This window comes from Agrilus planipennis, unplaced genomic scaffold (assembly GCF_000699045.2).
Source record: "Agrilus planipennis isolate EAB-ADULT unplaced genomic scaffold, Apla_2.0 scaffold13, whole genome shotgun sequence".
Taxonomy (NCBI): domain Eukaryota; kingdom Metazoa; phylum Arthropoda; class Insecta; order Coleoptera; family Buprestidae; genus Agrilus; species Agrilus planipennis.
In genome coordinates, this window is record NW_020439040.1 from 1,408,655 (window position 1) to 1,423,841 (window position 15,187).

The 15,187-nt window shown below is 34.1% G+C and overlaps 1 protein-coding gene across 2 annotated transcripts in view; it reads left to right on the plus strand.

Moving 5' to 3' along the window:
• The first annotated feature begins 5,830 nt into the window (after positions 1 to 5,830).
• The window catches only part of LOC108744228 (somatostatin receptor type 4-like), a 30,003-nt gene continuing 20,646 nt past the window's right edge, over positions 5,831 to 15,187 (plus strand). For both annotated transcript variants that reach the window (XM_018479884.1, XM_018479883.1), the window contains exons 1-2: positions 5,831 to 6,081; positions 7,255 to 8,279. In XM_018479884.1, coding sequence (XP_018335386.1) covers positions 7,344 to 8,279 — 936 coding nt within the window. In that variant the 5' untranslated portion in view covers positions 5,831 to 6,081; positions 7,255 to 7,343. The remainder of the gene's footprint in view (positions 6,082 to 7,254; positions 8,280 to 15,187) is intronic.

The window sequence follows — 15,187 nt, forward strand, 5'->3', positions numbered from 1 at the left end:
TTAATAAATAAACACAAATTAATTTCCACAAATATATTAATAAAAACGTTATAATTGTTTCGCCTCCTTGAGGCTACTTCAGAAGTATTACTTAAAGTACTACAACTAATACCTCTGAAGAAGCTCTGAGGGGGCGAAACAATTGTAAAGTTTTTATTAATATATTTGTGGAAATTAATTTGAGTTTATTTATTAAGTAACTATATTTTTAGATATATAGACCTTCTAACCACATCTATCTGTGTAAGGAAATGCAATGAGTATTTAAATACTTCTTGGATTTAATATCACAACAAAAAATTAATGCATATTCATAGTTGATTAATTAGAAAACTCGGGTACGTAAGTTCTAGATACTTGAAGATAATATATTACCTGTACAATTAATCAAAACTTTTTTTCGAATTCTAAACTCAATTACGTAAAAAAAGTTGCTTTTGAATCGCTTACGTATCCATTAATTTAGGTTAATGAAGGAAAAAGCTCCGTTTTCGTCACTCCTTTGTTTAATTCTGTTTAATACCTTCTTTACCAGATAGGTAAGTAATTAACGAGGATGTTTTTAAGAAAACGTTTATGTACTCAATTTACTAAAAATAATACCATCTAGGAACTCTATAGACAAAGAAATTAGCACAATATATTTTTAAATTACAACACAAGCACGGGTCATAAAACTCAAAAAAAAATGGATGGATTTTGAAGCAGTTTTCGCTGTCATACGGAATATTACATTCAAATAGTCATTTGCTTTATTTTAATTTTAGCAATTATTATGTTGATTTTTCTTAAAATAGTTTTTTGTATACACATATAACATAAGAAGATCAATTCAGATTAAAAGTATGGATGTAATCTAAAAAATCTTAAAATGAATTGTGATAAAAAGAAGAATCAATTAATATTTCGAAAATTGAGTAAGTATAAAATATTCCTCTTTATCGTTAAATTAATTTCATAAATTAATATGATATAGTAAAACTAATAAAAAAGTGTAACAATTGAGATTCCTTAATTAAACAAATATAAAAAAACGATAAGTTAAATGGATAGTACATTTTGCATATTGATAAACATATTTTGCTTTTACTAGGTACATATGTATACCTAATATGCTTTAAGAGGACCAACTGTTCATATTTGTGTATGTTTACTATGAAATCTGGCACATTATAAAAGTTGCTATTTAAATGAAATTTCAATTTTCTGATTTCTATTAAAACGTAATATATATATACAAACTTGATATTAATGTTGCATACAGTTGTACACAACAGAAACTTTGACAAAGTTTTGTACCTATCGAATACAAACTTTACCAATAAAGTTAGTAAACCTTATATTGTGTCAGTGAATTGTAATATAATTAAGTAATATTTGTTTCAATTTAACTAAAAGTGACGAAAATTATTATTGCTTGAATATCATCTACATTAGGGGAAGATCAATTTGGGTTTAGAAGAAATAGAGGAACGCGGGAGGCCATTCTAGCTTTACGGATAGCAATAGAGAAAACGATAGAAAAAGGAAAGAGTGCGTACATAGGATTTGTAGATTTAGAGAAAGCTTTTGACAATGTTAAATGGGACAAGATGTTAAATATACTTAAAAATGTAGGGATGAATTACAAAGATAGAAGAGTGATACTTAGTTTGTATAAAGAGCAACAGGCAGTTATAGAGCTGGGGATGCAACGTAGAGAAGTAAATATTAGGAAGGGAGTCAGGCAGGGATGCACACTGTCACCGCTACTTTTTAATCTATACATCGAAGACGCCATCAACATCATTAAAGACAGTACAACTGTAGGGATAGATGTGCAAGGGCAAAAGATTAGTATGCTTAGATTTGCAGATGATATAGCAGTATTAGCATCTAGCAAGGAGGACCTAGAGATAGCTTTAAATAAAATGGAAGCGGTACTGACAGATCAGTACTGTATGAAAATAAATAAAAGTAAAACTAAAATACTGGTATGCAAGGGAAGAAAAAGTAGGGAAAGAGCGAATATAAAGATAGGAGACGAAAAATTAGAAGAAGTGGCTGATTTTAGATACCTAGGAAGTCAGATAAGTGAGGATGGAAGGAGTAGTAGGGATATAAAGCAGAGGATAGCGCAGGGTCGTGTCGCCTTTAATAAAAAGAAGTCACTTCTATGCTCGCGAACGGTTAATTTAGAAATTCGAAAAAGGTTGTTAAAGGTGTATGTTTGGAGCACGGCGTTGTACGGGTGCGAAACATGGACAGTGGGAGCGGCGGAAAAGAAAAGGTTAGAAGCGTTCGAAATGTGGTGTTATAGGCGGATGATGAGGATATCGTGGGTAGAAAAGGTTAGAAATGAAGAGGTATTGGAAAGAATAGGAGAACAGAGGACTCTATGGAAGTCAATAAAAAATAGGCGAGATAGGTTGGTAGGACACCTTCTCAGGCATGAAGGTCTAGTCAGAGACATATTAGAGGCAGAAACAGGAGTTAGGAGGGGTAGAGGTAGACCTAGATTAGATTACTGTTCGCAAATAGTTAAGGATGTGGGCTGTTCTAGTTTTAGGGAAATGCGAAGTTTAGCTCAGGATAGGAAAGAGTGGAGGTACGTGTCCAACCAGTCTTAGGACTGATGACCTTATGATGATGATGATCATCTACATGCTTAAATTCTTTATAGAATACTTTTACCAAAGAGCAGGTTTCAATCAATTAACTGATAATAATTACAACAGTTTTATTAAAACAATTTTGTAATTAAAAATTTATCAATAGTGAATAAATCAGAACTAATTGTCCGCTAATTCTTATCCCGGATTATTTTAATAACATAAAAAACTAAATTTCACATTTCTTGCTCATATAATGTAAATATTTGGAGTACAAAATCCTCCCTACTTTTACTCAAACACAACTTTGTCTGGTGGTGTCAAGTCTTATTGTAGAATAACTCTTGCTCTGATGCCGACCTGAATTACACTCCGCTAGAATTCACAAGTTAACTAAGAACATTTTCATCGAAAGTTAAATTTAATTATTTAATGCCAACTTCTAGTTTAATTTAATAATTTTAAGTGGAAAAATTCGGCAGTATTCATCCAATTTTTGGTTTATGACGCCCTGAGTCAAAGGATCAAAAATTTGAACATTTAATTAGTAAACTAATTATGCCTCGTGCAAGGCGCTGATGACGAAAATTAGCAAAAAAAAGCGACCACCTCTAAACCATTCGTCTTATTCCTTGGGTCACCGCAGCGACCAAGTTTTGCAAAAGATTTTGTAAAAATATTTAGAGCAAAAGTTCTCAACCAGTTAACCTTTATTACTGTAACACAAGTTGTAACTGCCGGAGTGACAACTTCACAAACTTTAAATTGCTTTAGTTACGTATTGCTGTGGGCGACATCGAACCATCTTCAATTTTGATAAATTAATTTACTAGAGAGTTCGGTAAGTACTTTTACCTTCTACATAACTGGCTGTGTACAAAATATCGGCGCAAAACGAGCACTCGATTCCGAAATGGTGACAAAGTTTAATGAATTTAATTTTTGCTCTCTCCCGCCTATTATCTGTCTCTCGATTCTTCTTCCTCCTCGCTTTACATTTCATTCCCTCAGCAACGTATATATAATACGATTGGGATCGTAGAAAGTGTCGTCGTTAGTGAGGTCAATTTCAGTTGTCGAAATGTGCGATGAAATAGGTGATTTCCCGTTTCTCCGATATTCAAATTTCTATCTATTTTTAGTGCCAATTCGCCCACTTTATTTTACTGCGATATACGGAGTGTTTATGAAATAATTCGCAAACTTTGGAGGGAATTAACTAGATGCAGAGTAAAGCAGCGTAAGGGACAAAAACATTTGTAGGAAATCTTGATAAAGTTGCAATCCGAAGCCGGCCCTGGACGTGAATTGGCAACGTACAGAGAAATTGGATGACTACTACGCTACTACATATAATAATCTTTCGACGCCCATTTCGACAACAACAATAAACAACTTCTTTATCCAACGCTGATAGTATGCACTATTTTGCACTGACCTATGAGACTGACACATTGACCTACTTCGACTGTCAACTACTCTCGGCTGGCTGTAAACCTAAACATCGCCAATCACACTTATTATAATCTAATAAATAACAAACAGTACATGAGTACAAAAAATAACAGAAATACATCGTGAATGGTGGTAGGCAGCAGCTCATTGAATGCGCCGTTGCAGTGTCGCATTACCCTACGTGATCTTGCCAGGGCCGGACTGCTCCTTGCCTGTACTTTCAAATACACCAACCATTTACTTAATTTTCTTGTTTTCTAGTATTTTATAGGAAAAAAATGGAATTGTAGTATTTTCTAGGAAGGAAACAAGTTGCCTGAAAAGGGGTTGACAGACCAAGTCAACGAAACGTTGCAAAATAAAAATTTTGAATTATTTATTCTTTTACCCGGTTTTCCCATAATGAGCTAAGGATTCTGCAAATTTCGTCTCGTATAACATATCTTAATAATTTCGTAACCTTATAATCCTAAGGATATCCGTTAAATCAGACGTTTGGACAGTTTACGTATATGGGGGATAAAATATCAATTTATTAGATTGTGATAGGCAAAATGGAGATTTTCAAATACCTCTTTAAGTTACTTGCATGCTGAGAGGTCTCCGAGAAAGGTCAAACGGACAGCGGGCTTTCAGAAACAATTTCAGTGCGATTACCTTAAGGCAAATGGATTTAAATTGAATTTCTTAAATTTTATTTGCTAGTTCCACGTTGACGAGCAAATGATGTCTCTAATGTTGTAAGCAAGAAATTTTGTTTTGGCATTTTTTCACGATCAGTTAACCATTATAAATTGGTCAACATTTTGAAAATTGTGCGAGGCCATGTTTGGAAACTATATTATCTCACAAGAACCTTTTGAAAGTTTCCATATAATAACTATATACATATAAGTTTTTCAATGTCGGTCACCAATAGTATCATAAAAATGAGATGAAAACTAATTAAGTTTGTAAAAAGTGATAGTCTACGTATAAACTAAATATCAAAGCCACGCTCTCCTCTATTCCAAAATGGTTTACCACAAAAAGTACCTACCTATTCAGATCAAAGTGAATGTAAATTTATGCATCAAGCGTACGAAAACGAGTGGGATAGTTTATAAAGTATTGGCTTGTGAAAAAGCCTACAAAATATGAACGTCTATTTCTTCATAAATAAACGCTACCTACGACTTTAAGGAATTTTTTTTAAGCTAGAACGATAATCAATAGCAGTAGGTGTTCCGTAGGTCAAGGGTCCGAGAAAATCCAAAGGGTAACATACTGTTGCCTTACCGAATAGTATGGTACTTTTTAAGCGATTGGGATTTGTCATATAATCTAGAATCATCCTAAAAAGACTGAAACATGTATTTCTTTAAACGAAAAACGGACTGTCATTATAAGAGAATTTCACCGTAAATAATACAGTAAGTAGATAACGCCGCAGGAAGCCGTCGATACGGTGGCAGCTTTTTGTAGCGCTGCGGTCGCGTATCGTACACGGAAGACAGTCGAATAAATAGCTAAATAAATAAGCGATTGTTGAAGTATATATATAATTGTATATAGTGCATTACTATGAAAAATAAATTGGTTATACATATAATATGTATAGAAAAGACTTGTTTAAATAAAAATACGAGAATATTGCGAGAAAACCACGCATCGCATCGCGCTACAGGTGGCAGCCGGAATGCTTATCGCCGTGGAGCGTCCCGACGCCCTGCTATCGTCTCTGCATCACCGTTGGGCCTTAGGCGGAAAAGACGCCTTTAGTCAGTGTTTTGGTAGCCGCCAGTTCGTTCGGGCAAACGATACATATCACGGTAACTGCCGTGTAATTATTAAGCACATCATTAACGAAAGAAAAAAAAAAGAAAGAGACACGGCTATGACGTAACTAACTTTTCCGGTTGGAAAACAAACGCTATTAATGTAATTATGTAAAAAAAAAACAAACTACAATCAAAATCATAATTGAACAAGAGAAAGTTGGTGGTTTGAGTGAGAGGAAGCAAAAATTATTGCAAACTTTTCGCAAAAATATAATGTAAGTTTTATGTGTACACCGCATAATGCATTGCAATTTTAATAAATAACTTTTTCTGTTAAACCGACACCATTTTTCAAAACTTTCCATTAAACTGGTAGGTACTACTTCGAAATAGAACTTTTTGCCAATGAAATATTTTATAAAGTTCCTTTTTTTTTATTAGATATTAAACTGATGCAATCGGTAAAAAAAGAATTTTGAAATTACAGTCTACACAACATAAAATTAAAACCTACATAAAAAAATTATGTGGCGAGAATCTGTCTTGATATATTAATAACGCCATTTTTTTATTATCTTTTTTTCCGGACATGAATATTCAATGAATGTGCAAATAGATGTGACTGATAGGAAAAAATAATAATTCATTTAAATTTCCAAAGTATTTGCCATTTTGTGTAACGTAAGTGATTAAATCAGAAATGTGTCAAATAGGCTGCAATCTTGCAATCATAAATTCATTATAAAGAAAAGCAACCACAGTAATTAATATAAAGCACTCATTACTCATAAAAATTAATTCACATAATACGAATCAGTCAACTGAATCGACTTTTTCTGAAGATGTAAATTCTTGAACAATGGTCCTTTTCAACTAAATTATTTACATATGAGAATACACGTAAAGAGAAACAATAACAATAGAGGCCGACCAAAGTAATTTTGAACAAGGCAGGTCCATAATAACATATTATTAAATTTCCTTTAGGTACAATATGTAAATAGATCTCACGGCGTATTATTTAAACGTGACAAGTTTGCATAATTTAATTTAAACCTAAGAAACGAATTATTAAATTGCATTTATGAGAAAACGAATTTATTTCAGTGTAATTACTCTGATTAGAAATTCTCTGTTATTAATTCTATTCTTAAGTACGAAGAAAACAATTTCTTTTTTAAGTGTACCAATATTGCTATAGATAATTATCTGATTTTATTTGCTTATATCACACGTAAATGGCATCAAAATTATGTCAATCTGTATTTATTTGTAATTCCTTAAAATCCCAACTTCTTGTTATATTTGAATTTTGATTGCTTTATCTCTAAAAACTACAATCAACACAGACAAACAGAGAGTCCTTTATACGAACAGTATTTTAAGGCGTCACTAATCCTTAACAGCAAGCTATTTTTAAATGGTTTACATACGATTATTATTTGCAGGTCTCGAAACCAAAAGTAAAACAATCGACTGACGCTATCATGGCAGATCCTTAAGACTTAACCAAAACCATCATTCGAAATTCTAGACCATGATCTATTACAATTTCTCTGATTCAAGTTCTGAAAGAGATTTGGAACCTGTTCCCCCCATGAATGACAGTAACCATCCCAATGACCCGACTCTTTCCAACGAATTACACGAAATCGAAATCTTCGAATTCTACTACACTCCCATCCTGATTTTCCTCGGAACAATCGGAAATGCCCTGTCCGTCTACGTCTTTTTTAAAACCAAATTAAAAAAACTGTCCTCGTCCTATTACCTATCCGCCTTGGCCATAAGCGATTCTGCATTCCTGTTGTCCCTTCTGGTAGTCTGGTTGTCCTTTGTGCGTGTGGATATCTTCAACAAGGACATCATCTGTCAGACCATCGTATATCTGACCACATTTACCAGTTTTCTCAGTATTTGGCTGGTGGCCGCGTTCACCGTGGAACGTTTCGTCGCCGTCCGCTACCCTCTTCTTCGTCAATCGGTGTGCACCACGTCCCGAGCAAAATTGATGATCGGAATCATGGTAGTTGCATCGATGATGATTTATTCTCCTTACCTGGTGTTCGCGAAGCCGGTCCTGGTGCCCGAAACGGGCAGAGTCATCTGCATGATTGATAACAAGTGGCAATTCGCAGCAGGCGTGTACAATTACGTCGACACCGTGTTGACCTTTGTACTGCCGGTGACCACGATCGTCGTGCTGAACGGTTGCATCAGCAGGACGATCTGGCAATTAGCGCGGGTACGAAGGACCATGACCACCCACGGGGTCACAGTGCAATCGGGTGGCGTGGCCGGAAACGGTAGAGCACGCGGACGGCGTCCCGGGACATTTGTGAGAAACAACAGGCTTACATCCAGCCAATCGACCCAGAACAAGGTCACCAAGATGCTGCTTTTTGTCTCAACGATTTGCTTGTGCTTCAACTTGCCCAGCTATGTGCTCAGGATCCTTACGTATGTTTTGGAGGTGAGTTTTTTGTTTCGTTTTCTTTTAAGGCGGTAGTGGAGGAAACCACTATAATATATATATAATATAATGAAATTGTTTATTACGTAAAAATCTGATTGCATCAGCGACACTAATTCTATTTTCTTGTGAATTTTCATCTATTCCTTATACCTAAATTACCTCAGAGTTGTTCCTTTTGATATTATTCCAAACAATAAAACACAATTTCGTAAAAACGTGAATTATTTGATTAAGATGATAAAAAATGAAAATAGAAAAGCCATTCTTCGAAAACAGGAGAACCCGATAACAAAAGGAAGTGACAGATTTGTGAACATATATATAATAATCCACAAACTTCTCAGAAACCAAAGCCAGTTCTAAATAAATTATTCCTTTATATTTACTTTGCGTATTTTCTTTCATGTTCTATTTTCACCTCTGGCTTTGCACGATCTAGGTACTCAAAACTGCGAAAGAAAATCGACCAACAGCGAAATTCTCTGCATCATTTCAAAGACCCATCTTGTTAACCATATATACCCCAACTTACTGTACAATCATGAAAGAAAATAAATTACGAAAAAGAACGCACACATATTGTGTTGTTGTGAATATTCCTTTACAAAAGTTCATACGTACACGCCTACATACGTATTTGGAATTATTTTTTGTTTAAGTTCTATCAGTAAAACCTTCTAAATACGTTACCTAACTAAATCAATTAAACAAATAAAAAAATAGCAATCATTGTTACTTTTTCGTAGTAGTACGTTTGCTTTTTATTCCCTCAATACCATTAGAAATAACGAACATTGGAACACCTCGAAAAGTGGAAAATCTGGAGCAGTATCAAATCGATTATTAGAAAAACCTTTAGATCAAGAAGGTAAAATAACTGTCTAAAAGCTGTGTGCACGACTGGAAGCCCTATAACTATAAAATCATTTATTGATTTAAACTATATTTCAAGTTACTGTCTTAGTTGGTGACAATTTAAATCACCAAGAAAACACACATATTTGTACCATTTAACCGTTTACAATAAGTAATGGATTTTACGATTTTAGTTTAAATAAAATCAATTTTAGGTTCCTAACTATGTAACTCGTCGGTCAAACACTTTTGTATTTCTTCAAGCGTATCTCTTTCAGCGGAGAATTCACAAAATCAATTATCATTGACTTTCAAAATAGGCATCTGAACTTAGAATAAGACGGTTGGCATCCTTTTATCATTTTATTCACATTAACATTTTCATATTTAAGCAGTCGACTGAAAAATTTCGACGTCCGGAATTTTTCAAATCCGAAAAAACAACTGCATATAAAATTAATGTAGGTACTTGGCGTTTAAAATGATTCCTGTTTAAAAAATTTTCTAATGACCTTAATTAAATACCTAATAAATGCCTACGGACAATGGTGGCGTAAGCCGTAAATTTGTCCCCGAATAGGGAAGAGATCCAAGCGGGAGGCCATTCTGGCATTACAGATAACAATAGAGAATACGACAGAAAAAGAACGCGTACATAGGATTTGTAGATTTAGAAAATACTTTTGACAATGTTAAATGGACAAGATGTTAAATATACTTAAAAATGTAGGGATGAATTACAGAGACAGAAGAGTGATACTTAGTTTGTATAAAGAGCAATAGGCAGTTATAGAGCTGGAGCAGCAAAGTAGAGAAGTAAATATTAGGAAGAGCGATCAACATCATTAAAGACACTACAAGTTGTACTATACAACTGTAGGGATGGATATACAGGTGCAAAAATTAGCATCTAGAAAGAGGAGTTAGAGATTGCTTTAAATAAAACGGAAGCGGTATTGACAAAACAGTATTGTATATGAAAATAAATAAAAGCAAAACAAAAATACTGGTATGGAAGGGAAGAAAAATTAGGGAGAGAGCGAATATAAAGACAGGAGACGAAAGATTCAAGAAGTGACTGATTTTAGGTGTCAGAACGAAAGGAGCAGTAGGGATAATAAGCAGAGGATAGTGCAGGGTCGAGTCGTCATCAATAAAAAGAAGTCACTACTATGCTCGCGAACGATTAATTTAGAAATTCGAAAAAGATTGTGAAAGGTATATGTTTAGAGCGCGGCGCTGTACGGGTGCGAAACATGAACGATGTTGATGATAATAATGATGATCAGTAGGTATATTGTTCCAATTGTTCGACATATTCCCTGACACATACTCTGAGGGATATTCTTGAGAATATGTACTCAATTCTAAGCGTAATCTTTCGCGGTTTCTTGCAACTCTACGCCTATTTGTGAAAGTACGATTCGTCACCGGTTTATACTATCGGGAATAATAACGCTGTCAACTTGTATTCACAACATTTTCCTTTCGTACTCGCCGTGTTTCTTCAACTCTGTTATAAAAACACCCTTGTTTAACGCCGGGGACTTTTGTTCTTTGCCTCGTTCGTAAGGTATTTCGTTTTGTAAAATAAATCAGCACAACGGCATCGCGAGACCACTACCCAGTTGTTTACAAATTCGTGAGGTCGCCCTTAGAAATGAAGAAAACGCTGGGAAAACAAACTCCGAACAACAAAAACATTAAAAAAGAATGGAAAATGTCAAGTAAGCGAAATGAAAATTATTACCGAGACGAGAGATATGTCACTTCAAATTTAAGAAAGAAACACATTACGTTACGTAGACTACATGAATGGGTTTTCCTTTTCGGTGTGGAACTGGTAGGAGAGAAAACATTCTCTTTGTGTTTTGCGGTGAAAAACGAATCTCAAGACAATGTAATTAATTAATTAATTGATCAATGCACTTTGTACTTGTCTGAAAAGAAGCCTTTTCAAAAACACGTATCAGGTATTAGTTGATACGAAAAACGGAAGCGAAAGATCAAATTAATGCTTATATACAGTAACACACGTTATTTCTTATTTTGCCCTTTTTGCCATCCAAAGTTTGTATTTAAAATAAATTTTTACAACGCTTCCTTAAACTGAATTACACCCAATTCCTCTTTCATCCGAAGTACACTCACGCATACTCAAGAGAGATTGATCACATCAAAGAAAAAAGGAAATACTTTCGCATAATTTAATTTAAGCATTTCCACTGAAACTAATATCCCACTTTTCAATTCGTACTTGGAACTGTTATTGATAAATTGGCGTTCAAAGAAGCGTGAAGGAAGCTTTACGAATATATCGAATCCGAAAAATTTTAAAATGCTTGTGGAGACGAAGCAATGTAAATTAGATAAATTTACAGAGAAACACTATAAATTTCCTAGTGGTTAATAATGTGAAAATTCATTCTTAATTTTTATCCAAATTTTTCAAATTTATTATTAAATGAAAAACAATGGGCACTCTCACTTTCTATTTTCTATACTACTATATCACTACATAGTATAAAACAAAGTAGCTTTCCCGCTGTCTGTCCCTATGTATGCTTAAATCATTAAAACTACGCAACGGATTTTGATGCGGTTTTTTTTAATAGATAGAGTGATTCAAGAGGAAGGTTTATATGTATAATACATGCATAATATAGTAGGGAAACACTGATAATTTTAGAGGTTTCTAATGTGATGTCGTAAATAAACACATTTTTTGCGCTTACATTGCAAACGCTGGCTGAACCCTACGAGATAGATCAAAATAATGTACTACAATATTGTACATCTTAAAAGGGTCTACAAAAAAGTCCGGGATGGTATATGTCTATCTCTTAGGGATAACCCACAATAACCATTTTTATCCTTTACTTTTTATGAGAAATAATGACTTATTTACGAAGCGATTGTAGGCAATACAGCATTAATTCTTATCCAATTAAGTACCTTAAATACATTGTGCATTTAATATAGATCAATATGGCCCTTTACAGCATGTAATTTAAATGAATATTTTCGAAGATATTACAGATTTAAAATGCAGGGACATAGCGGTTGCGGCGGTACCGGCCGGGAGGCCGGTTTGTATTGTCTAATGACAAAAAAACTGTGAATGTTGTATATAAAGACATTCTGTAGTATATTTAGTATGTTCAGGGGGTATCTTTTTAAGATTTCCCCTCCTCGATAATAATCTAAACAAAACAAAAATATATTTACTATCAGCAGTGCACCCGTGCGAAGCTGGGGCGGGTCGCTAGTACTATAATAAAATGTGAAGTATCTTCTAACTTGTTTTTTCTTTCCCGTACATAGTGGTTTCAATTAGGATTTTCCATGGTCTAGAAAATTTTCAATAGAATAGTTATTGATTTTAACATATTAAATTCAATCACCGGAAACCGCTTCTACCGCTAGTTTAAAACACGAATGCGATTAATCCTTTAACCTAACCTAATCCAAACTAAATTCCACTTGAAAAGAAATTTTCGTACGAACCGAAAATTACGTTTATGGTTTCCATGGTTTTTGCTGCGAGTGTACATTTCTTTTTCTACTCCATTAGAAACCCAAACTGGCAGACAAACGGAACTGCTTTATTATGCGTACAAAAATAAATACAAATTTCAACGGGTTTTTTTGTTTCCTTTTTATAAATCTCAACAATTCCGGAGACCATTATGCGTACTACTAGGACTTCTTTTTTTTTTGAAATGTGAAGGAAACTTCGACATTTACACTCAAGGATTCTTGGACCATTTAGTAACATATGAAAAAAAATATTTAGACGATGGCAGCTTAATTAGTCATAAGTCAAAATTCAAATTATGCACATTTGTACCGGAAATGTGTTTACCTTTAAAAATTATGTAAACCGTAAGGTAAATTCAACAGATTTTTTTCACTTGGATGCATAATCATTAATAAAGAAAAATTTACAATCCTTAAATAACAACGTTGTGTTATAAACTTAGAAAAAATTTTTTCAAAGCGAGCTACTTCATTTACCCTGCATCCAACGATCTCATCTGTACAACATCCGGTTTGAAACACCTCTACAGCCACATACAAGTACTACCCACACATCAAAGAGTTTGTTTTAACAATCCAATACAGATTCTGAAAGTGCTTGGTATAATTATCGCACGGTATAATTTGTGAAACGACTATCTTTGCTACATTGGTTTTCGAATTAAAATAACAAATACCTAACAGTCAGTGGCAGATGATGTATAAGGTCGCAGGGGTTCGCGACAGTAGGGTTAAAGCTAATGCAAAAAACTAGACGAAGCTGTCGATTTTCAATATCCATGAAGTCGTATAATTCAGGATAGACGAAGAGGCAGAAGGAGACATATATTACATTATAACTTGGGATGTGGGATAAAATGGGATGAAGATGTGTATCAAATCGGTCTCCGGACTGTTCGATGTTGTGATGTACTAATAATAATGAACATAACGTTTTGGATATCGCTTAATCGGCCGCTCTCATGATGGTAGACATGCTGCATTTTCATTAATTTATTTACTCATTGTGTCTATCAACGATGGACTCAAATTTATTTAAAATATTCTCTAGATTTATCACAGTTATATACTATACTTGAAACTGTATTTCTATTTATCCTTTTCAAGACACAATATTTTAAGACGTTTATCGCCTATCTCTCCTATAAAGCAATTTATCATTTTCATTTCGAATTTTATTTTCAGTGTAAGTGTCAATTCTTTCATTCAAAAACTGAGTGATGTTCAACCAAGTTCCATTTTGTATTGATAAATTTACTGTATTATGTATCTTGATTAATTTCTTATTAATGTATTCGGCAACAAAGAAAGGATACCTCAATTCATCCATTTCAAACATCATAAATCTATATTACCGATCCCGTTCAGACATCCGAATAATTGATTCTTCAATCAAGCCTTCCTTTACAATCAATTGTTTCTAATGGAAAGCTTTTAAATCAAAATAAAAATTGACTTCGTCAAATTCAATAATGCCAAAAATTCCAAACTGTCATCGTTGGAATCTAGGAAGAAATTAAATTTGTCGGATTTACCGTGACCTAAAGTAGGTCAATGAGATTGCTTGGGAAATCTGACAATAAAAGGTCCTATTCATTTTCGTTTCTTTTGATATAGGAGAAAAACGTTGTCGTTAACAAATCAACCGGTAGGACACAAAAGACGATAATCTCTAGTTCGATTCAATAAAAATTATTCACCGGAAGTGAAGGACTTCTAAAGACTCACGTAATTAACTATTAAAGCCCAGGTTATAAGCTAAGCGTCAAATAAGGAAGACAACAAGTACCGGCATACTAGTTCAGTATCGTAACACCAGATACGTTCGGTTAGGTTAGGTTAACTATGAGGTTTTTAAAGCCTTTTTAATTAATTATTTTAAATTAGGTATTTGATTACAATTTATTGTATTTAGTTCTAAGTGTAATCATTCTTCCACTTGAAGAAGCTACTATGCTAACGAAACCTAAGAACTCTGCATTAGTTTTGTACTTTATTAAAACCAAAATGTTTTTAAAAATCGTTCTACTACTTTTAAAGCCCATAACATAAGTCAAAATCATCATCATCATAAAGTCGTCAGTCCTAAGACTGGTTGGATACGCACCTCCTAAGCAAATCTTCCCATTTCCCTAAAACTAGAACAGCCCACATCCTTAACTATTTGCGAACAGTAATCTAATCTAGGTCTACCTCTACCCCTCCTAACTTCCGTTTCTGTGTCTAATATATCTCTGACTAGGCCATGCTTGAGAAACTGTCCTACCAACATATCTCGCCTATTTCTTATTGACTTCCGTAGAGTCCTCTGTTCTCTTACTCTTTCTAATACCTCTTCATTTCTAACCTTCTCTATCCACGGTATCCTCATCATTCGCCTGTAACACCACATTTCGAAGGCTTCTAACCTTTTCTTTTCCGCCGCTCCCACTGTCCATGTTTCGCACCCGTACAACGCCGTGCTCCAAACATACACCTTTAACAACCTTTTTCGAATTTCTAAATTAACC